The sequence below is a fragment of the Chiloscyllium plagiosum genome, unplaced genomic scaffold (genome assembly GCF_037043375.1).
Source record: "Chiloscyllium plagiosum isolate Xiang-an unplaced genomic scaffold, Cpla_swu_hap1 HiC_scaffold_1, whole genome shotgun sequence".
NCBI classification, from domain to species: domain Eukaryota; kingdom Metazoa; phylum Chordata; class Chondrichthyes; order Orectolobiformes; family Hemiscylliidae; genus Chiloscyllium; species Chiloscyllium plagiosum.
Genome location: NW_028270139.1, coordinates 87,813,862 through 87,836,295, shown reverse-complemented (window position 1 = coordinate 87,836,295; position 22,434 = coordinate 87,813,862). Strand labels below are relative to the sequence as shown.

The 22,434-nt window shown below is 43.0% G+C and overlaps 1 protein-coding gene across 3 annotated transcripts in view; it reads left to right on the top strand.

Annotated features, from left to right (window-relative positions):
- Positions 1-22,434, top strand: part of rnf180a (ring finger protein 180a) — a 136,073-nt gene that overhangs the window by 88,687 nt on the left and 24,952 nt on the right. For all 3 annotated transcript variants that reach the window (XM_043689494.2, XM_087988665.1, XM_043689501.2), the window contains exons 5-6: positions 10,417-10,645; positions 16,032-16,157. In XM_043689494.2, coding sequence (XP_043545429.1) covers positions 10,417-10,645; positions 16,032-16,157 — 355 coding nt within the window. The remainder of the gene's footprint in view (positions 1-10,416; positions 10,646-16,031; positions 16,158-22,434) is intronic.

Genomic DNA, 22,434 nt, shown 5'->3' with positions numbered 1-22,434 from the left:
TTATTATTGCCAAAATGGGCAAATTCAGATATTCCCCCACCACACTCCAGTTGTCACGTCTTTGCCTAATTATGTTTTTTTTAGCTTCCTTAAGTCCTCTTCACAACTTACTTTACTGCCTACTTTCAGCGAATTTATACCTTCTGTCCTTTCATCCTAGTCACCTGTGTAAATTGTAAATAGTTGAACTCCCAACACGGAACCCTATGGCACTCCATTCATTAAATCTTGCAGACCTGAAAAGTACCGATTAATACCTACTGTTTACTTCCTGTTTACCAATCTACTATTCTCATCAATATGGTACTCCTTACCTCATAACATTTTATTTTCTGGAATAACTTGTGGATGTGGCACCTTTTTTTTTGACTGAGTACATTACATCCACTGAATTTGCTTTATTCTCTGCACATAGACCTAATTAAAAAAGCTCCTTTCTCACACACAAGTTGATTCTGCCTGATTACCTTGAAGTTATCCAAGTGTCCCTGCTGTAAATTATTTGATAATAATTACTCTCATTTTTCCCAATGACGGAAATCAAGCTAACTGGTCTGTAGTTTCCTGTTTTCTGTCTCCTTTCCTTTTTCAGTAGAGAGATTACATTTGCTATCTTCCAATCAAATACGAACATCTCCAAAGCAACAGAATTCTGGAAGACTAAAAGCCCAATGCATCAACTATCTCACTAACCACTTCTTTTAGAAACTAACCACTTGTCAGTACACAGCTCCAACAATTTACTCAGTATCATCTGTTCAATGATTGAGTTTTCTAAATTCCTCCCTCCTTTTCCATCTCCTGATTTGTTACAGCTTTTGGGATGTTACTTGTATCCTTGTAAAGACTGATGCAAAATTACTGCTTAATTCATCTGCCATTTCCTTATTTTCCATTATTATTTGTCCAGACTCTTACGCTTCACTGAGGTAAAGTATATTAGAAATTGAGTCTCATTAAACCAGGAGTCATCACAAAAGTTGAAGATTTTATAAAGATATGCAAAATTCCCCAATTTTTCTGTCTTCTAGACCTGAGTTAATGAAAGCATAGACTGGGTTTCTGTACCTAACAATGATAATGACAAATAAATAGTTTCTAGCTACAGGTAAACAGTTAGGAACTATCGACATATAACTACTATTTCAAACACTGATGCCTCCACACACGCACACACACACACAGACACGAGCTGAAAATGTGTTACTGGAAAAGCACAGCAGGTCAGGCAGCATCCAAGGAGCAGGGGAATCGACGTTTCGGGCATGAGCCTTTCCTCAGGAATGAGGAAAGTGTGTCCAGCAGGCTAAGCTAAAAGGTAGGGAGGAGGGACTTGGGGGAGGGGCATTGGAAATGTGATAGGTGGAAGGAGGTCAAGGTGAGGGTGATAGGCCGGAGTGGGGGTGGGGGCGGAGAGGTCAGGAAGAAGATTGCATGTTAGAAAGGTGGTGCTGAGTTCGAGGGATTTGACTGAGACAAGGTGGGGGGAGGGGAAATGAGGAAACTGGAGAAATCTGAGTTCATCCCTTGTGGTTGGAGGGTTCCTAGGCGGAAGATGAGGCGCTCTTCCTCCAGCCGTCGTGTTGCTATGGTCTGGCGATGGAGGAGTCCAAGGACCTGCATGTCCTTGGTGGAGTGGGAGGGGGAGTTGAAGTGTTGCACCACGGGGTGGTTGGGTTGGTTGGTCCGGGTGTCCCAGAGGTGTTCTCTGAAACGTTCCGCAAGTAGGTGGCCTGTCTCCCCGATATAGAGGAGGCCACATTGGGTGCAGCTGATGATATAAATGTGTGGAGGTGCAGGTGAATTTGTGGCGGATATGGAAGGATCCCTTGGAGCCTTGGAGGGAAGTAAGGGGGGAGGTGTGGGCGCACGTTTTGCATTTCTTGTGGTTGGAAGGTGCCGGGAGTGGAGGTTGGATTGGTGGGGGGTGTGGACCTGACAAGGGAGTCACGGAGGGAGTGGTCTTTTCGGAACGCTGATAGGGGAGGGGAGGGAAATATATACACAGACAGACAGACACACGCACGCATGTACACCATGCACACAGGTAGACGTGGAGAGAGAAAGAAAAGCAAACGTGTGTGATGGGCAGAGGAAATGGCTGGGAAGGCAGTTTATTGGTCTCAGGTGAAAGTGAGGACTGCAGATGCTAGAGATTAGAGTCGAGAGTGTGGTGCTGGAAAAGCACAGCAGGTCAGGCAGCATCCAAAGAGCAGGAGAATCGACGTTTCATGCATTGAGATGATCTTTTTCATAGAATCATATGGAATATCTACAGTGTGGAATTGGGCCATTGATCCCTTCGAGTCCCACTGGCACTTTGGACCCAGATCTGCCCTCAACCCTATCCCCATAACCTTGCACTTCCCATGGCCAATCTACCTGTGAATGTTTGGTCTATTGGAGGAAGCGCACACAAACATAGGGAGAATGTGCAAACTCCACACAGACAGTCACCTGAGGGTGAAATTGAGCCACAATGCCATCCCTCCCCCACCCCCCTTTTGGCTTTACTGGTCCTGTTGCTGCTCAGTCTTACTTGTCCAGGAACCTTCACTTGCTTTAGGAGGCAAAGGTTGACTGGTTCTTACTTATAAAGCCAATGATGTATTGCTTAAGAGCCATAGTTAACAGGGGAAATAAACTAGCTTTCTTTTGAGGTGTTGCTTACTGCAAATAAGGAGCGGCTCCTTCCTCTCTCACAGTTCAATGGTTTTTGACCAACAGTCCTTCTAATTTTCTTCTTCTTCTGCATGGTTCATGCATGGCAGCATTTCCTAGAACAAGAACATTTTAGCGTGCCAATCACCGTGCACAGGCGTGCAGATACACAGCTTGGAGTAACCATTACTTCTCAATCAAACATTCACACGTGCAAGCTATTCATCTACCTGGGAATCAATTGTACAGTTGTTGTCAGGCAGAAAGTCTTTGTCATCAATAATGAGTCACCTTTTCCCAGACCAATCAGCTACTTGTTGCCAACCACATTCTCTGGTGCCATCTGTTCTTCAATTTCTCCCCACTGGTTAAACAACAGTGTAAAAAGCACTTACAATAAGTACTGGCAATTTCCTTTTACAAATTGAAGCAATCTTTCCAACCACTCTTGGTCTTTAACACAAGTCCTTTTCTCATTTTAGTCCACAATCAAAAATAAAGGAAAATAAAAAGATATGGTCTTCACAAGTCTCATTTTCCATAAAACTAGTGCTCACTTTGTTAACTGTGTTTTTCTTTAAATAAAGTCTTACTATTTGTTTGTCAATTGATGGCTAGTTTTCTCTCAGACTTTAATACTTTTCCTCTTAAATTTTTGGTTAATTCATGCTGTTCTTTAATGTCCAGTTTTCTGACCTGCCACTTGTCTTGGCACAATTAAGTACTTTTTCTTTTAGTTTGATACCATCTTTAAGATTTTTAGTTAATCCAGGTAGTGGGCCTATCCTTTGGAATTTTTTTTACTCGTGAATCTATTCTATGTAATCTGACAATTTTTCTTAACATGTCTGAATTGTATTTGAAATAGTTGATTATTGCTTTATATTAAGTGATAAACTATTTATTTTGCAAAGAATACTCTGCTTATAAAACATAAAACAAAAAAGTTTTAAACACCCACCTGCTGATATAATAATTTCAAATAGTGCCTAATATAGCATTGCATGAGAATCCTTGGTTTTTCGATGCATTATTGTTTGTTTTGCAGAATGGTATTTCCTTCAGGTTAATAACAGTGAATTCCATTTAAGACTCTTTTAATTCACTTTAAAAAAATCTAGAATTGTGGCTCAGAAGCTAACAAGACGACAGAAAACGACAAGTATATAAAACAACTTGGCAGTTCTGAGTCAGCCTATACACATGGAAATAATAACCATACTGCGATGAACCCTTAGAATAGCACAATGCAATTTTATCTATGGAGTAGGAAGACAACAGTATAGATATCTCACAGTGTTAATGATATCTCATTAAAAATTGTCTGTTGGGAATGCCTAGCTTGGCACAAACAGAACTGTTTTTAACCAGATTTGGACAGGATTGGTGAGTCCAAGAGTGCCTTTGACATGCAAATTGCATTCTTATAAAGAGATCTCTGTGGATTTGACTCTACTTTTAACGCTGTTGAATCTTTTACTGAAAGCAAATCTTGATGATAAAATTTTACACAGAGTGGAAGTGCTAGCCTCGAGGCACCAGTATGTTATTTTTAGGCAGCTAAGTGTTAAGCCACAAATAAAATATTTTTCCACTTCGCTTCTCATGTCAGTATCAAACTGAAATATAATGTTAAGTACAAGACAAAATTCCCCCTGTGCAGACTTGAAGAGAATTTGTTCATTCTGCATGCCTTTCCAATATTACAGATTGGATTATGAGGTGAGAGTGACTGCCTTTCATTTCAAGGCCACGTTTGACCGAATGGGACATCAAGGAACTCCAGCAAAACTGGAGTCAATGGCAATTAGGGGGAAATCTCTCTGCTGATTAAAGTCTTACCTGGCACAAAGGAAGATGGTTATGACTAGTGGAGATAGTCATCTCAGTTCAAGGTCATCTCTGCAGGAGGTCCTCAGGGCAATGTCCTAGGGACAGCAATCTTCAGCTGGTTCATCAGTGATCTTCCTTGCAACATAAGGTTAGAGATGGGGATGTTCGCTGCACATTTCTGGAGGCTTTCCATTGATCAGAAGCTGAACGGAATAGTATGGCTACAACGCAGGTCAGAGGCTAGGAATTTTGCAGCATGTAATTCACCTCCTGACTCCCCAAAGCCTGTCCACCATCTACAAGGCACAAGTCAGACCTGTAATGAATTGCTCGTCACTTGCCTGGATGGGTGGAGAATCACTCAAGAGACAAAGCAGTCCATTTGATTAGCATCATATCCACACATGTTCACACCCTCCACTATCAGTGCTCAGTAGGAGCAGTGTCTACCATCTGCAAGATGCACTGCAAAAATTCACTAAAGCTTCTTAGATCATATATTTCAAATCCACAATCACTACCACCTAGGTGGATAAGGGTGTATGATACATGGAAAACCAGCACCTGCAAGTTCCCCTCCAAGCCCCACACTGTCACTTTGAAATATTTGCAATTCCTTTAATTGCTGTGTCAAAATCTTGGAACTCCCTTCCAGACAGCATTGTGAGTGTTTTTACACAAAGTTTATTGCAACAGTTCAAAAAGACAGCTTATTGTCACCTCTAAAAGCCACCAAGGGATGTGCAATAACTACTGGCCCAGCTGATGATGTCCATGTGTGAATTTTAAAAAGCTGCTGTTCAGTATGTGTGTCAACACATTAGTATGAAATTATTTTAATGAGTAGGTTATGACCATTGTTTAATTTGCTGATAGATTTTTGTATGACTGTTTTAAGACAATTCATCCATTTCAAATGTATAGACTGGAGAGCTAGAAACCAGGTAGTGAAGATGTCAGTAGGGGTGTAGTTTAATGGAATTACTTCACAGTTTTTAGCTTCTTGGTACTTTCAAATTTGTTCTATTACTGACGATTTCCATCTTTGTATACTGATGGACATAACCCCATTACAAAAACACCACTAAAAGAGCATTTACAGTTGGCATGATGCACCAAGTAACTTCCCTGCAGACCATTATTAATAAATGCCAAGGAGAAGTGTTTCAGTTGCAAGTTCATGACTTTTGCGAACAGTAACAGATCACCCAAATTTCTTTCATTGAGGCCAATTATTGTCCAATTTAATTTAAACCACATGCTGAAAATAGATTGTTGTTACAGTCTATTATGGGGAGGTGATTGCCTCGTGGTACTATCACTGGACTGTTAACCCAGAGAAAGTGAGGACTGCAGACGTTGGCGATCAGAATCGAGAGTGTGGTGCTGGAAAAGCACAGCAGTTCAGGCAGTATCTGACCTGCTGTGCTTTCCAGCACCATACTCTCGACTGTTAATCCAGAGACCCAGGCAATGTTCTGGGGACCTAGTTTCAAATTCCACTATGGCAGATAGTGGAATTTGAATTCAATTTGAATGTCCTACTGATGACCACGAATCCATTATCGATTGTTGGAAAAATCCAGCTTGTTCACTAATGTCCTTCAGGGAAGGAAACTGTCATCCTTACCTGGTTTGATTTGCATGTGACTCCAGAGCCACCTTAATGCAGTTAACTCTTAACTTGCCTCTGGTCAATGAATAAAAAAAACATGCTTTAGTGCTCAGTATAAGGCCTTTTAGTTGACACATGCCTGAGAGGTGGCAAGCATTTAGCAATAATTTTAAATAGCACTCGACCGAAAACATGAATGTAATGGTTAGCACAATCAGATTCTGAGTTAAATAGTGTAAAATACTAAGGAGGGAAAAAGAGTAATGTAGCAGATTTTAAAATTAAACCTACTAAATCTTAAGAGAATTAAGGACTTGTTTTAGTTTGCCTCTAACTAAATGCTAACATCAACAAAATCCAATAATAGCCAGAGCAGTTTAAAAATAAGCAGCATTTTGCAAATATAGAATATTATTACTTGAGTACTTGGTGCATGCATTGTGCACCAATCTCTTAATGTTTAGTGGGCCTGTGTAATTGTACCTTTGTTTGGTACTGTTTCTCAGGGAGATTCGCTTTTGTTAAAATACTGAAAGAATTGCGGATACTGGAAATCAGAAACAAAAACCAAAATTACTGGAAAAGGTTCGCAGGTCTGACAGCGTCAGTGCACATTCTCGGAAGGGTCACCGAACCCGAAACGTTAACCCTGATTTCTCTCCGCAGATGCTGCCAGACCTGCTAAGCTTTTCCAGCAATTTCTATTTTGTTTCATTTTTGTTCATTTGTTCTCATTAGCAATCCATTAAGAGAGCATTTTCACCATTAGCAACCTCTTGTTTCTTTTTATGTACAACAATTTTCTTTCATGTTTTTTGGGATGAAGGTAATGCTGGCAAGACTGCATGTCATGGAAACTATTTGTAGGTAATGCTCTCTCTTGCAAAAGTTCCGACTTTGTCCAGGCAATTTCCTTCACTGAGCACCCCACACTCTGTTTATTGAATAGAATATTTCTAGGAGTGTCAGCCTTCCAAAACAATGCTGCCTGCCTTTAAGAATGTACTAGCACTTTAATAGCTTTTAATTCCTTCCATAACCAACCTGACACATGTATCAACTTTTTTTGCAAGAAAGATCATGTGGAGAAATTATTTAAATTTCCATTGAACAATATTGCAAGATCTAGTGGGAACTCATTTCTGTTCAATCATCATAGGTGCATCTGGGAGCACAGGCCATCTGCACCCTGATTTCAAATCCACCCTGAATGTTGTATGTTATGTATATGCCTCACACAAAATTGAAATAGATTCAGTAATTTAGTAGGAAGAAGATGGGCAGAGGGGGGTGGGGTGGCCATGTTGGTAAGGGATGATAGTCAGTCCCTTGCACGGGGGGACCTAGAATCAGGGGACGTAGAGTCAGTATGGATAGAGCTGAGAAACTCTACGTGTAAAAAGACGCTGTTGGGAGTTATCTACAGGCCCCCAAACAGTAGTCTGGATGTCGGATGTAAGTTGAGTCAGGAGCTGAAATTGGCCTGTTGCAAAGATGTTACTACAGTTGTTATGGGGGACTTCAACATGCAGGTAGACTGGGAGAATCAGGATGGTATTGGACCTCAAGAAAAAGACTGTGGAGTGCCTCCGAGTTGAATTCTTAGAACAGCTGGTGCTGGAGCCTACCAGGGAGAAGGCAATTCTGGATCTGGTATTGTGCAACGAACCAGAATTGATCAGGGACCTCAAAGTGAAGGAGCCATTGGGAGGTAGTGACCATAATACAATAAGCTTCAATCTGCAATTTGAGATGGAAAGGGTACAATCGGAAATGACAATATTTCAGTTAAATAAAGGGAACTATGGAGCTATGAGGGAGGAGCTGGCCAAAGTTCAATGGTGCAATACCTTAGCAGGGATGACAGTGGAGGAACAATGGCAGATATTTCTGGGTATAATGCAGAAGATGCTGGATCAGTTCATTCCAAAAAGGAAGAAAGATCCTAGGAGGAGGCATAGGTGGCCGTGGCTGACGAGGGAAGATAAGAAACATATAAAGTTAAAAGAGAAAAAGTATAACATAGCAAAGATAAATGGGAAAACGGAGGACTGGGAAGCTTTTAAAGAACAACAGAGGATTACTAAGAAGGAAATACGCAGAGAAAAAAATGAGGTACGAAGGTAAACTGGCCAGAAATATAGAGGAGGATAGTAAAAGCTTTTTTTAGGTATGTGAAAGGCAAAAAATGGTTAAGACTAAAATTGGGCCCTTGAAGACAGAAACAGGGGAATATATTACGGGGAACAAAGAAATGGCAGAAGAATTGAATTGGTACTTCAGATCTGTGTTCACTGGGGAAGACACAAACAATCTCCCTGAGGTAACAGTGGCTGAAGGACCTGAACTTAAGGGAATTTATATTTGCCAGGAATTGGTGTTGGAGAGACTGTTAGGTCTGAAGGCTGATAAGTCCCCTGGGCCTGATGGTCTACATCCCAGGGTACTGAAGGAGGTGGCTTGAGAAATTGTGGATGCGTTGGTGATTATTTTCCAGAGTTCGATAGATTCGGGATCAGTTCCTGTGGATTGGAGGGCGGCTAATGTTGTACCACTTTTTAAGAAAGGTGGGCGAGAGAAAGCAGGAAATTATAGACCAGTTAGTCTGACCTCAGTGGTGGGAAAGATGCTGGAGTCTATTATAAAGGATGAAATTATGACACATCTGGATAGTAGTAACAGGATAGGTCAGAGTTAGCATGGATTTATAAAGGGCAAATCGTGCTTGACTAATCTTCTGGAATTTTTTGAGGATGTAACTCTGAAGATGGACGAGGGAGATCCAGTAGATGTAGTGTACCTGGACCTTCAGAAAGCTTTTGATAAAGTCCCACATAGGAGGTTAGTGAGCAAAATTAGGGCGCATGGTATTAGGGGCAAAGTACTAACTTGGATTGAAAGTTGGTTGGCTGACAGGAAACAAAGAGTAGTGATAAACGGCTCCATTTTGGAATGGCAGGCAGTGACCAGTGAGGTACCGCAGGGATCAGTGCTGGGACTGCAGCTTTTTGCAATATATATTAATGATTTAGAAGATGGTATTAGCAATAACATTAGCAAATTTGCTGATGATACTAAGCTGGGTGGCAGGGTAAAATGTGAGGAGGATGTTAGGAGATTACAGGGTGACTTGGACAGGTTAGGTGAGTGGTCAGATGCATGGCAGATGCAGTTTAATGTGGATAAATGTGTGGTTATCCACTTTGGTGACAAGAACAGGAAGGCAGATTACTACCTAAATGGAATCAATTTAGGTAAAGGGGCAGTACAAAGAGATCTGGGTGTTCTTGTACACCAGTCAATGAAGATAAGCATGCAGGTACAGCAGGTAGTGAAGAAGGCTAATAGCATGCTGGCCTTCATAACAAGAGGGATTGAGTATAGAAGCAAAGAGGTTCTTCTGCAGCTGTACAGGGCCCTGGTGAGACCACACCTGGAGTATTGTGTGCAGTTCTGGTCTCCAAATTTAAGGAAAGACATTCTGGCTATTGAGGGAGTGCAGCGTAGGTTCACGAGGTCAATTCCTGGAATGGCGGGACTACCTTACGCTGAAAGACTGGAGCGACTGGGCTTGTATACCCTTGAGTTTAGAAGACTGAGAGGGGATCTGATTGAGACGTATAAGATTATTAAAGGATTGGACACTCTGGAGGCAGTAAACATGTTTCCACTGATGGGTGACTGTTGAACCAGAGGACACAGCTTAAAAATACGGGATAGACCATTTAGGACAGAGATGAGGAGACACTTCTTCACCCAGAGAGTCGTAGCTCTGTGGAATGCTCTGCCTCAGAGGGCAGTGGAGGCCCAGTCTCTGGATTCATTTAAGGAAGAGTTGGATAGAGCTCTCAAGGATAGTGGAATCAAGTGTTATGGAGATAAGGCAGGAAGAGGATACTGATTAAGGATGATCAGCCATGATCATATTGAATGGTGGTGCAGGCTCAAAGGGCAGAATGGCCTACTCCTGCACCTATGGTCTATTGTCTATTAAAATTGTGGGCAATCTATCTTGCCACATGCAAATTTGTTGTCTTTCTCCTAAGAATAAGTTTGGTTTTGTGCATTTGATGATATTTGCATGCTGACTTCGTGGTTCTTAATTAATAAGCCAAAAAATGCAAATTTAATCTGGTTACTGGTTTCACTGACTATATCTTAAGAATGCTTGCAGCACACACATTTTCATTCTGGATAGGATCTTCATTTCAATCATTGTTTCTGTTTGTATAGTTCTTTATGCAGACCTATTTTTTCAAATATTTCTTTATTGTGTTTAAAAGAAAATATGGTTTTCTATCTTTCAGACTTCTAGTTCAAATCTGACCACTTCAGGCGATGAAGATGAAATCAAGTGGGAGAAGGAAGGCTATGTATGTGCTGTTTGTCTGGATATTTTCTTCAGTCCACATATGTGTTATCCATGTCATCACATCTTTTGTGAGCCCTGTCTTCGGACTCTTGCAAAGGACAACCCCACCAATACGCCATGCCCTTTGTGTCGCACTGTCATCTCAAGAGTTTTTTTTCAAACAGGTATGTGATAAAATAAAACAGGTTTTCTGAGATTTGCCTTCCATGATTCAAAAAAACCCAGATAAAAAAATTGCTCACCACTATCACCCTATCCTATAAGACCATACAAATTAGGAACAGGAGTAGGTCACTTAACCCCTCAAGTCTCTTCCCAATTCAATAAGATCATGACTGAACTGAGATGCCTCACCTCCACTTGCCTGCCCATTTCCCATAACTCTTGATTCACCTACTCATCAAGAATTTATCTGCTCGGCCTTAAATGTATTGTGACTCTGCTGTCATAGTTCTTTGTGGCAAGGAGTTCCAAAGACACTCAACTCTCTAAGAAAATAAATTCCTCCTCATCTCAGTCTTAAACTGGTGCCTCTTTCTTCTGAAGCTTTATCCTTTGGTTGTAGACTCTGCCATATGGGGGAGCATTTTATCAGCCTCTCAAATTCCTTAAGAATCCTATATATCCTGCCAGAAAGTCAGTGGAGCCAATGTCGTTTATATCTTTCTGACAAAGTGAGAGGTAAGAGAAATCCTACAGAAATCACTATGTCAAATTGACATCAAATCTTTTTCTGAACATCTATGAAATTGAAGATGTATAGGTGCTGGAAACCATCAGGTTTAATGCACCAGTGGAAGTATTAATGAGTGGATGGTTTTTACCCATTGACTCCAGTAGAATGTCCAGGGTCACCTCAAGGTTAAATGATACAAATGCCATTGACTACTCGCTGTGCTATCATGGATGTATCCTGGGAACTAGCCAATGGTGGACATAGGATAAACAACACTTGCAAGCAATTGGAGATGCAGTTAGTGCCAAGATTCTGAATAATTCTTTAAATCCCTGTACATTTAAGCCTCTTTGGAAGAGACTAAAAACAATTGTGGCACTGACTTTCTAATGGCAACCCCAGCCCTTGCAGTCTCCAATCTCTATGTCTCCCAAAGTGAGCCTTAATGTTGCGCTGTCGTCAATAAGTTGTGTTTATCCTGCAGGTCAGGATACAGGAAATTTCCTCCTCTTACCCCACCCCTACCATCTTTACTGTCAAGAACTATATTAGGGTTGGATGGACTAGGACTTTATGAGATTTAAAACTGATGGGGATTCACACAACTTGAAGATTCCACATCTTAGCTGGGCTGAGTACCCATCTTACACCCTATTACTATCAATACACTCAAGAATTTTCATCTTCATTTTGTTTTTTGGGAAATATTATCTTTGATCCAAATAAGTCGATTATTTAAAAAAAAACTTTAGCAAATAATCAATTAATTTCTCTTACTTTATTTAAGATTAAAATACGAATTACATGGCCTATTTGTTTCCTTCGACTGTGACCCCTGGTTTGGACTATCTGGTCATCCAGAAACTACCTTTCTGCATTTACCCTTTCTTGTGTTGTTAGAATTTTATAGGTTTCTATGAGACCTCCCAGCCCCCCATTATTCTAAACTCCAGTGAATATAATCCTAACTCATCAACTAAACCAGTACCCAGTAATATGCATCAAAATGTAAGTTTGTAAACTTTATACTTTTCTACCATTGACAATAACTTGAATTTAACACTTTCCTTCAGAATTTTATTTTCTGATTTAGTCAAAAAACAAATTGACTTTTGATGAAGTATTTCAGTTTCCACTCAGTGATTGAAAACAGTTCATTCAAGGAGTGAAAGCTTAAAATGTCAGTATTGCATAGCTGAATGGGTCTATATATTCACTTTGATCCATAACATAAGTACTGACTGAGGCTGATGTGTATCTGATGTTCAGTTAGTGGTACTGCTCAGTCTGCAACATACATGTAGTTAGTATGTCACTGTACAAAAGTTCTCACATTAAATTTGAATTTGGCTATGTATGGTTTCCAATGTTTGCCATGTTCATTCCTTATCATGTTTGTGCTGCAAAGGAGTATTTTGATTGATTAGAGTGGTCATATAATTCCTGATTTTCAGTATATTCTGTTTGTCTGCTAGTTTAACAAGAATGCACTTTAAGCATCACCAATAAACGTATGAAATAAAATGCTCTTTTGGGAGCAGTATTGGAAGAGGCAATATGAATGAAATGATACAATTTTAAAGGGAGTGCATGAATGAATGGACTGGAAGTTTTGTATGCAATGTATTAGGAAGTTAATGAGCTGTTTTTGTTTGAGAAAAAGAAAACAGGATCCTGGGTTTTATAAATAGAAGCATTTGTACAATAACAACACTGCAAAACCCATATAATCACTGTTTATATTCAATTTTGAGCACCCCATTTTACGAAGGATATTAGTGCCTTGAAGGGGGTGAAAGGGACATTTACCAAAATTCAACTAATTATGAAGCACTTCCCTCATGCAGAGAAACTAGATTATTCTGTAAAGAGACTTGGAAATATGGGATTGTTCTCCTTAGAGCAGAGAAGGCTGGGGGAGATTTAATGCATGTGTTTAAAATTATAAAGGATTTGAATACACTAAATAAGGAGAAACAGTTTCTGCTGGGGAGTAGTTCAGTAATTAGAAGGCATTCCTTTAAGATATTTGGCTGAACAACCACAGAGAAGATTAGGAGAAACTGTTTCACACAGTTTGTTGTTATGGTCTCTTATGCACATCTTGAAAGAATGGTGTCAGCAAATTCTACATTAATTTTCAAAAGATTGTTGGGTCCATACCAGAAAAGGGGGGATAAATTTATGTCTCAGAGAAAGAGTGGCACAGTGGGACTAATTGGAAAGCTCTTTCAAAGAACTGGCACATTGAGCACAATTGGATAGGGCTGGTATCAAAGCACATTAATTAGTTTGCATCTGTTGTTGTTGATGCAGACTGCATGCAAACCTCAAGTTGCCTGAAATAGCTACATGCTATTGAATGGGATTGAATGTTGAATGTGCTTCAGGGGCCAAAGTTGTGCGACCTTCCAGCACCACTTTCAGTCAGTCTGCAGTAGTTGAGCTGCATTTGGCTGAAGCAAGTACCAGAATTGGTTGTAGAAGAGTGCGAGCAAGGTGATCATTGAATTGTAGTGCACAGGGAGTGACCATGATCCAGGGTTATTCCCTCTTGGTGAAGGACATGGATAAGATGAGAGAACTCATCAATCTACATGGAATCCACACTGTGCAAAGACAGCGAAAATCAGGCAGCTTTGAGTGATATAGTCCAGACCAAGTAGAGATGGGAGTTTTCTTCCTGAAAGGACATTAGTGAACCAGATTCCCGGTTTGACAATGGATTCATGGTCATTTTTAGACTCTCAATTCCAGACATTTATTGAATTCAAATTCAATCATCTGCTGTGTTGGGATTCGAACCAGGGTCTCCAGTACATTATCCAAGTTTCTGGATTAACATTCTAGCGATAATTGTAATAATAATAAGACCATCACCTCCCCTCTGCTTCGATTCTGTAGCTTTCTGCAGTCTCTGTTTAAATCACGTTCAGCTGCTGTATTCTTCATTCCAATGTGTGTAACTTCACATTTCTCTACATTACATTCCATCGTTCAAGTTTTTGCTCACTTGCTTAACCCTGTCCTTATCCCTATCCAGACGCTTTCTGTCATTCTAACGACTTGCCTTCCCATCCATTTTCTTGTTATAGTACGTTCACTTTCCTAATCCAAATAATTAATCTATGTTGTTAGTAATTGTGGCCCCAGGACTACCTATTACTCCTGTATACAACACCACTGCAATGTTAACACATGCATCTTACAGTTTAAACACGTTGCCAACCATTCAACAGTGACGCACCCAAACACATTGATGAGTTTTAATGACATACCAACTAGGTCAGACTCTGCTGCATGTCTATCATGGAGAAGATGGTGTTTGACATTATTGGAATAATTATATCTGATGCTGCGGCTGGTAGTCAGTGTGAACTCATTGAAGATGACAGTGGTGAAATCTTATGTGCAATTGGCCGACACAATGTTTGGCCAAGTGTGTGCAGGGAGCGTTTGTGGTGTCAGGGTTTGGTTGGATGACAGCAAATGAGGGAAGATGTTGCAGGTTATAATGAGAGTGGTAGAGCTTGAACCTTGGTGGGAAGTGGGTACAGTAGCAGAGATAGAATGAGTGTGAGGCATTGGAGAGAAGATGGTGACATTTATGCTGTCAGACTGAAGACTGTCACTGGATACAGTGCTGTGCATTCCTTCAGTTGCTGAGAGTACTCTAACATATGTGGCACTCTCAGCCTAGGCTGGCAATGTCTGGTTTCATGGCCCCCATTCCTGGTCATGGGGGAAGAGGAAGTTCCACATCTTTGCCACTCATTCACAAACACAGTCAGGTCCCTGCTTATATAGCAGGGTCTCAATTTCTCCCTGTCTGCATGTCCACAGCAAACATCAGGTGCAGTGTGGTGTGGCTGCAGACTGACAGTCATTGTCTGGGTGCACAACAGATTGTTTAAGGAAGGCACATATAGGTGTAAGTCTTGCTAGATCTGCCGGCGGATATCTGCAGAGTGACCAGTTGTTCCGAGAATGGAGTTTGGCAAAATGGAGCAACATGAGGGAATCAAAGGCCAGGAAAGGCAGTTAATGAAGTGCATTTGGTTAGATACAGTGAGAGATTTTACAGGGAGAATCCCTCCAACTCACATTTAACCCAAAAAAAAAGTAAGATTCAGCCCAAGGACATTAAATTTGTTTTCTATATCTTTTTTGGGAGTAATCATTAACTTATGTAATTCTAAAAGATCTGTGTAGAATACATTCTTTATTTTCTTTCTCAATCCTGAAGCATTTGATTATTAGTTGCACATTCATTTTCCAAGTTCTCCATTCATCATGAATGACGCTGGATGATGAATCTCAGCAAGCCACTTAACTATGAGCAGGCATCCCTGTGTACACCCAATGTCATGTACACTTTCACTGACAATAGATGTCACTGGATAGTTATAAGGAACGTGAACCATAGCTACTTTGCTTCCACAGACTCAGGGTCTGAAGCGATCTGTTATGATTTGCCACCATCCAAGCTGAGATCCATCAAGTGAGTATAAACTAAGGATTGGACCTGGAATCTACATGTGTCAGTTACTCATTGATCTGTAAACCATCAAGGAAACCCTAAAGAATTTGAAGCCATCTTGCTAACCTTTCCCGTTCTCGTACAATATTGCTCCACATTACTGAATATTTATGTTTAGCATAACCCTGAGTAAATCTCCCTTTGACTTTCCCTTGTTATTAGTTGGAAATTGGCTTCCTTTCACTATATAGCTCCCTGCAGCAGCACATTTGAGGCTGAGGACTCTGTGTGACATTTTAATTAACACTGACTACTTCAGAGATTGACATTTACATGTACCTAACTAATCATTACCAGCAACTTTTAATTTCTTGTATTCTTCTCTGCTTTACAGAGTTGAATAACACCATGAAAAGTTTATTCTCTGAGGAGTATTTAGCCCGAAGGCAAAACTTCCAAAAAGCAAGCTGTGCAAAGTGGCCGTTACCTAGCTGCAGGAGATTGTTCAGAGTCTTGGGAGGTAAGACAATATTTCAGTACTTCAGATATTTGCAAACAATTACTTAAACTTTAACCACTATTTAGAACCAATTTTTGAAGTTTTATACTTCAAAAGTTAAGGAATAAAAATTTAATGTGACCCTCACTAATGTAAACATTATATAATTTCCTTTGCCTTACCGTTACTAAAGCACATGGGATTGGGGGTCATGTATTGAGAGGGATAGAAAATTGGTTGGCAGGCAGGAATCAGAGTAGGAATGAAAGGGTCCTTTTCTGAGTGGCAGGCAGTTACTCGTGGGATACTGCAGAGATCAGTACTAGGACTCCAACTATTCACAATATATCAGAGAATCATAGAATCCCTACAGTGTGGAAACAGGCCATTTGCCCTATCAAGTCCACACCAACTCTCTGAAGACCATCCCACCCAGACCTACCCCATCCCTGTAATCCTGTATTTCCCATGCCTAATCCACCTAACCTGCACATCTTTGAACTATGGGAGGAAATTGGAACATCCAAACCTTGGCTCTGTGAGGCAGCAGTGCCAACCACTGACGCACTGTGTTGGCAGAAATATGTCATCAGAAGCTCATCTTGAAATCAAGATTTCCCAATGTACGGATTCTGTTTTAGACCTTTGATGATTGGAGCAGTAGCAAAGGAATGGTGTTTGAAGAATGGACAAAAGCAATGGCCTCAGTCTTCCCAATATTTAACTGGAGGAAGTATCTGTTCAGTCGATGCTGAATGTCAGATAAGCAGCCTGCTAAGTTAGCAACAATAGAGGAGTCAAAAGAAGCATTGAGGAAATAGAACTGGGTGTCATCAGCATACATGTGGAACTAATGCTCTGCTTTCTGATGATGTCACAGAGGTGTAGTATATAGATGAGAAATAGGAGAGAACTAAAGACAGATCTTTGAAAGACATGAGAGGAGGTAACCTGGGAATGGGAAGAGAAGATATTGTGTGATGTTTTCGTTACAATTGGAGGGAATTGATGTGCTCACACATGTAAAAAGTGACAGACAAGTTGCAAAGGAGGGATAATTACTGTGGTCAAAAATGCACAGTTATCATTTACAATCTTGATAAAAAAAACGTTTTAGTACTATGTAAAGGACAGAAACCAGCTTGAACTTTTTGAGGAGAGGGTGATGACAACAGATTTAAAGGAATGGGGCAAATCTGATGAACCATTAACAAAAATCAGCGAATGTGGGGTCTGGGGGAATTGGATAGTCAGCAGTTTAGTGCGAGGTGGACCAAGAGAACAGGAAGTCAGTCTGTTGGACAAGAGAAACTCAGAGAATACATAGGAGGAGATTGGAGAGAAACTAGAGAAAAATACAAGCAGGGGGCATCTTTAGAGGAAGGTTGACTGGGCGGGTTAGTGTGTGGGAGAGTCATGGCAGAGGCAGCTGATAGAATGGACTCAGGGATGCTCAAGAGGGTGGAATCAGACCAGCACTGGTTTACCTGAGGGTGGTAGCTCCAAAGAAGATTAAAGATAAGGAGGAATGGGGAGGAATTTGAAAGGGATTTGCAGGTTAGCAGTATGAATAGAATATTGAGTCAGCAGATTTTTTTTGTGGAGGATGGAAGCTAGGAGTTAGATTAGGTGGAATAGTCAAGTGTATTGGTAACTAAGGCAATGTTGAGTGTTTCAGCGGCAGATGAGTTGAAGTAGGGCCATGGAAACACAAATATGCAATCTTACTGATGGCATGAAGGTCAGCTTGGGTTCAAGATGATACAATATGATGTCAAGGCATTGAATAGCCTGGTTCAACCTAAGGAGAGGAGTGGTTTTGTAGAGTTTGTGGTGGATCTGAAAGAATGTGTCGGGCTTTTTTTATTCAACTTTGTTATGCACCATGTTTTTCTTTTAGCAAAACCTATATTATTTTATTTTTACCCATCAAGTTGAAAATTGCTAAGATTTATCTACGTTGGTAACCCCAGAACACTGGATCAACTGGGCATAAAATATAAAGTCGACAGGCTGGAGCAAGCACCTGTGCATTTTCTCTTAAGCCTCAGTAGAATTCCACAACACGTTGCATTCATTTATTCTCTATGCTTCAGAGACCACTTATAATAAATAATTTTACCTGAGACAAAAGAAACTGTCTAAAAGCACTTTTTTTGGAGTACAGTTAAAAATCATTTATAATATGCTATTAACTTTATCTTGAGATCATTTCATCTTGTGACTCAACTAGAAAAGAACAAATAACATTCTTTTTATGATGGCAAGCTCTGAGGCAATGACCTGTGGCCTTCCTATAATGAGCTAATTAGAGCTGTTATTCAGTATAACCATGGTAATTTGTGCCTCATACTGCGCTAGTGTCAGAACATTGATGGTTACAGAGAGAAATCCTTAGAGAACGAAGGGAAAATAAATCATTGGAGAGGTCTCAGTAACCTCATTATTTCCTATTAATTGATTACATACTGCCACTCAATAGAAGTACACGAATTCTGTCACATTTGTGAATTCTTCAATGTCGCCATCATTATTACATGAAATGTACTGACCACGGCTGCATCCCCAAGCATTGGCTGCTACTACTTTTACAAATTGAAAGATTAAAACAGAGTTTCATTTTCCCAGGGAGCTTCCGTATCCAAATTGAAGATAAGTGTAGACCGACACAGGCCCTTTCAGAACTCACCCAACAATCCCGCTATGACATGACAAATATTGTTGTCTGAGTATTGGACAAATCTAATGAATTGTGTAATATCCTTTAACTTTAAGTAAAACCTACAAAATATCTCAACTGATGAAAACGTGTAAATATTAATGAACTCAACAAAGGCTTATTTATAAAAAAATTAAATGACTCAGTTTAAAGATGCTTTTTAAAAAAATTTATTTAACTACTGGTTTGTCTGTACCAGGGAACAGAGGGATATGAGGAGAGGGTGAGAAAGAGGAATTGAGGTCAAAGATCAGCCAGGATCTTATTGAATGGCAAAGTTATCTACTGAGGCTGTATGACTACTTCCTGCTCATATTTCTTATATACATCAAAAGTCTATTATTATGTTGGAAGCACTCCTGATTGTTCTTTATACCATAACAATGTTTTACAAGTGGGAGAGATGCTGTGCAAAGGTAGGAAACAGTTAAGGCAGATCAGGGTAAAAACACACATGGGCAAGTAATATTTTTATGGAAGCAATGCATAATTTCAAAATGCATGGATATAGTAACTGAATGTTCAGATCTAAATCATGGAAGAAAACATAAACTGCATTTTGGAGTTAGAGGGAAACTACAGCAAAAGATCACTGAAATCAGGTGCTATGAGACTTTAGGGCTTTGAAGATGAAGATCTGAAAATGCTAACAGACAGGGAGCCCAATGATGCTTGACAGTGGCTGTATGGGTGTGAGAGAGTTTTGCATTAACTAATTTGAGAAATCAGTAATAAAGGCATTGATAAAGGCAGTATTGGCAGTAGAATGGAAAGGTAAACGTACAGATTGAAAATATTACAGCGATGGCTAATTGCGGCAATTCACATTCATACAGGGTAAAAGCAGAGTTCAAGGTCTAACCTGAGTGTGCAACAGGAAAGGTAATTGAACTTGAGCTAGCAATGAAAAAACAGAAAAATTATATGGCACTCTCAAACCTCAGTTTATCTTAGTGATTTATAGCCAATAAGAAACATAGAACAATACAACATAGTACAGGCCCTTCAGCCTTCAATGTTGCACCAACCTGTGAAACCAATCTGAAGCCTATCTAACCTACACTATTCCATTCACGTCCATATGCCTATCCAATGACCATTTAAATGCCCTTAATGTTGGTGAGTCTACAACTGTTGCAGACAGTGCATTCCACACCTCTACTACTCTCTGAGTAAAGAAACTACCTCTGACATCTGTCCTGTATCTACCACCCCTCAATTTAAAGCTATGTCCCCTCGTACTAGCCATGGCCATCCGAGGAAAAAGACACTCACTCTCCACCTATCTAACCCTCTGATTATCTTAAATGTTTCAATTAAGTCACCTTTCAACCTTCTTCTCTAACGAAAACAGCCTCAAGTCCCTCAACCTTTCCTCGTAGGACTTTCCCTGCATACCAGGCAACATCCGAGTAAATCTCCTCTGGATCTTTCCAAAGCTTCCACATCCTTCCTATCATGCAGTGGCTAGAACAGTACACAATACCCCGTGTGGCCGCATCAGAGTTTTGTACAGCTGCAGCATGACCTCATGATTTCAAAACTCAGTCCCTCTACCAATAAAAGCTAACCCACCGTATGCCTTCTTAACAACCCAATCAATCTGGGTGGAAACTCTATGTACAGAGGAACCTCAATTATCCGAATACCAGTTATCCGAAAATCAGATTATCCGGCCGGGAGAGGCGGAGTCGGGAGTGGACGGGGAACGGTATTGGGGGAGGGCGTGGGGCGGTGTTGTACAGGGTTTGGGGCGGGGGCAGGCAGGAGGCAGTGATGGGGGCAAGCGGTGTGCGGTGTTGGGGCAGGAGGGCTGTGTCGTACGGGGTTTGGAAGTGGGGGCGGTGTTGGGGGCGGGCGGAGGTGATGTTATGGGTTGGCGGGGGCGCGGTGTTGGGGCTGGGCAGGGGGCGATGTTGGGGGCGGGCGGGAGCGGTGTTGGGGCAGGCGGGGGCGATGTTAGGGCTGGGGGGGTGATGTTGGGGGCAGGCGGGGGCGTTGTTCTACGGGGTTTGGGGGTGGGGGCGGGCAGGGTGTGATGTTGGGGGCAGGCAGCGGGCAATACTGATAGTGGGCAGGGGGCGATGTTGGGGGCGGACAGGGGGCAATGTTGGGGCGGGTGGGGGTGATGTTGGGGCGGGCGGGGGGTGATGTTGGGGCTGGGGGGTGCGATATTGGGGGCGGGCGGGGGCGTTGTACGGGTTTGGGGGTGGGGGCGGGCGGGCGGGGGCGGTGTTGTACGGGGTTTGGGGGGTGATGTTGGGGCCGGCGGGAGGCGGTGTTGGGGCTGGTCGGGGGGGCGATCAGGGGCGATGTTGGGGGCGATGTTGGGGCTGGGCAGGGGCGGTGTGTACGGGGTTAGGGGGTGGGGCGGGCATGGAGGCGATGTTGGGAGCGGGCGGGCCGAGTATTGTACGGCATTTGGGGGTGGGGGCGGGCAGGTGGGGTGTGATGTTGGGGGCAGGCGGGGGGCAATGTTGGGGGCGGGGGGGCGGTGTTGTACAGTGTTTGGGAGTGGGGGTGGGCAGGGGGTGATGGGGCGTGCGGGGTCGGTGTTGGGGCTAGGCGGGGGCGATGTTGGGGGCAGGCGGGGGCGGAGTTGTATGGGATTTGGGGGTGGGCGGGGTCGGTGTCGGGGGCAGGCGGGGCGGTGAAGGGGCTGGGCGGGGAGCGATGTTGGGGCGGGTGGGGCGGTGTTGGGGCTGGGGGGGCGATGTTGGGGGTCGGCGGGGGCGGTGTTGTATGGGGTTTGGGGGTGGGGCGGGCGGAGGGCAGTGTTGGGGTGGACGGGGGCGGTATCGTACGGGATTTGGGGGTAGGGCGGGCGGGGGGTGATGTTGGGGGCAGGCCTGGGGCAATGTTGGTAGTGGGCAGGGGGCGATGTTGGGGACGGGCGGGGGCGGTGTTGTACGGGATTTGGGTGTGGGGGTGGGCGGGGTCGGTGTCGGGAGCAGGCGGGGCGGTGAAGGGGCTGGGCGGGGAGCGATGTTGGGGCGGGTGGGGCGGTGTTGGGGCTGGGGGGGCGATGTTGGGGGTCGGCGGGGGCGGTGTTGTATGGGGTTTGGGGGTGGGGCGGGCGGAGGGCAGTGTTGGGGTGGACGGGGGCGGTATCGTACGGGATTTGGGGGTAGGGCGGGCGGGGGGTGATGTTGGGGGCAGGCCTGGGGCAATGTTGGTAGTGGGCAGGGGGCGATGTTGGGGGCGGGCGGGGGCAGTGTTGTACGGGATTTGTGGGTGGCGGTGGGCAGGGTGCGGTGTTGGGGGTGAGCGGGGGCAGTGTTGGGGCTGGGCGGGGGGACGATGTTGGGGGCAGGCGGGGCCGGTGTTGTACGGGGAGTGGGGGTGGGCGGGGGATGATGTTGGGGGCAGGCGGGGGGGCGTTGTTTGGGCTGGGCAGGGCGGTGTTTGGGCTGGGCGTGGGGTGGTGTTGGGGGCAGATGGGGGCGGTGTTGTACGGGGTTTGGGGGTGGGGGTGGGAGGGTGCAGGCTGGGGTGGTGTTGTATGGGGGTGGGGCGGGCGGGGGGGGCGATGTTGGGGCGGGCGGGGGCGGTGTCTGGGCTGGGCGGGGGGCGATGTTG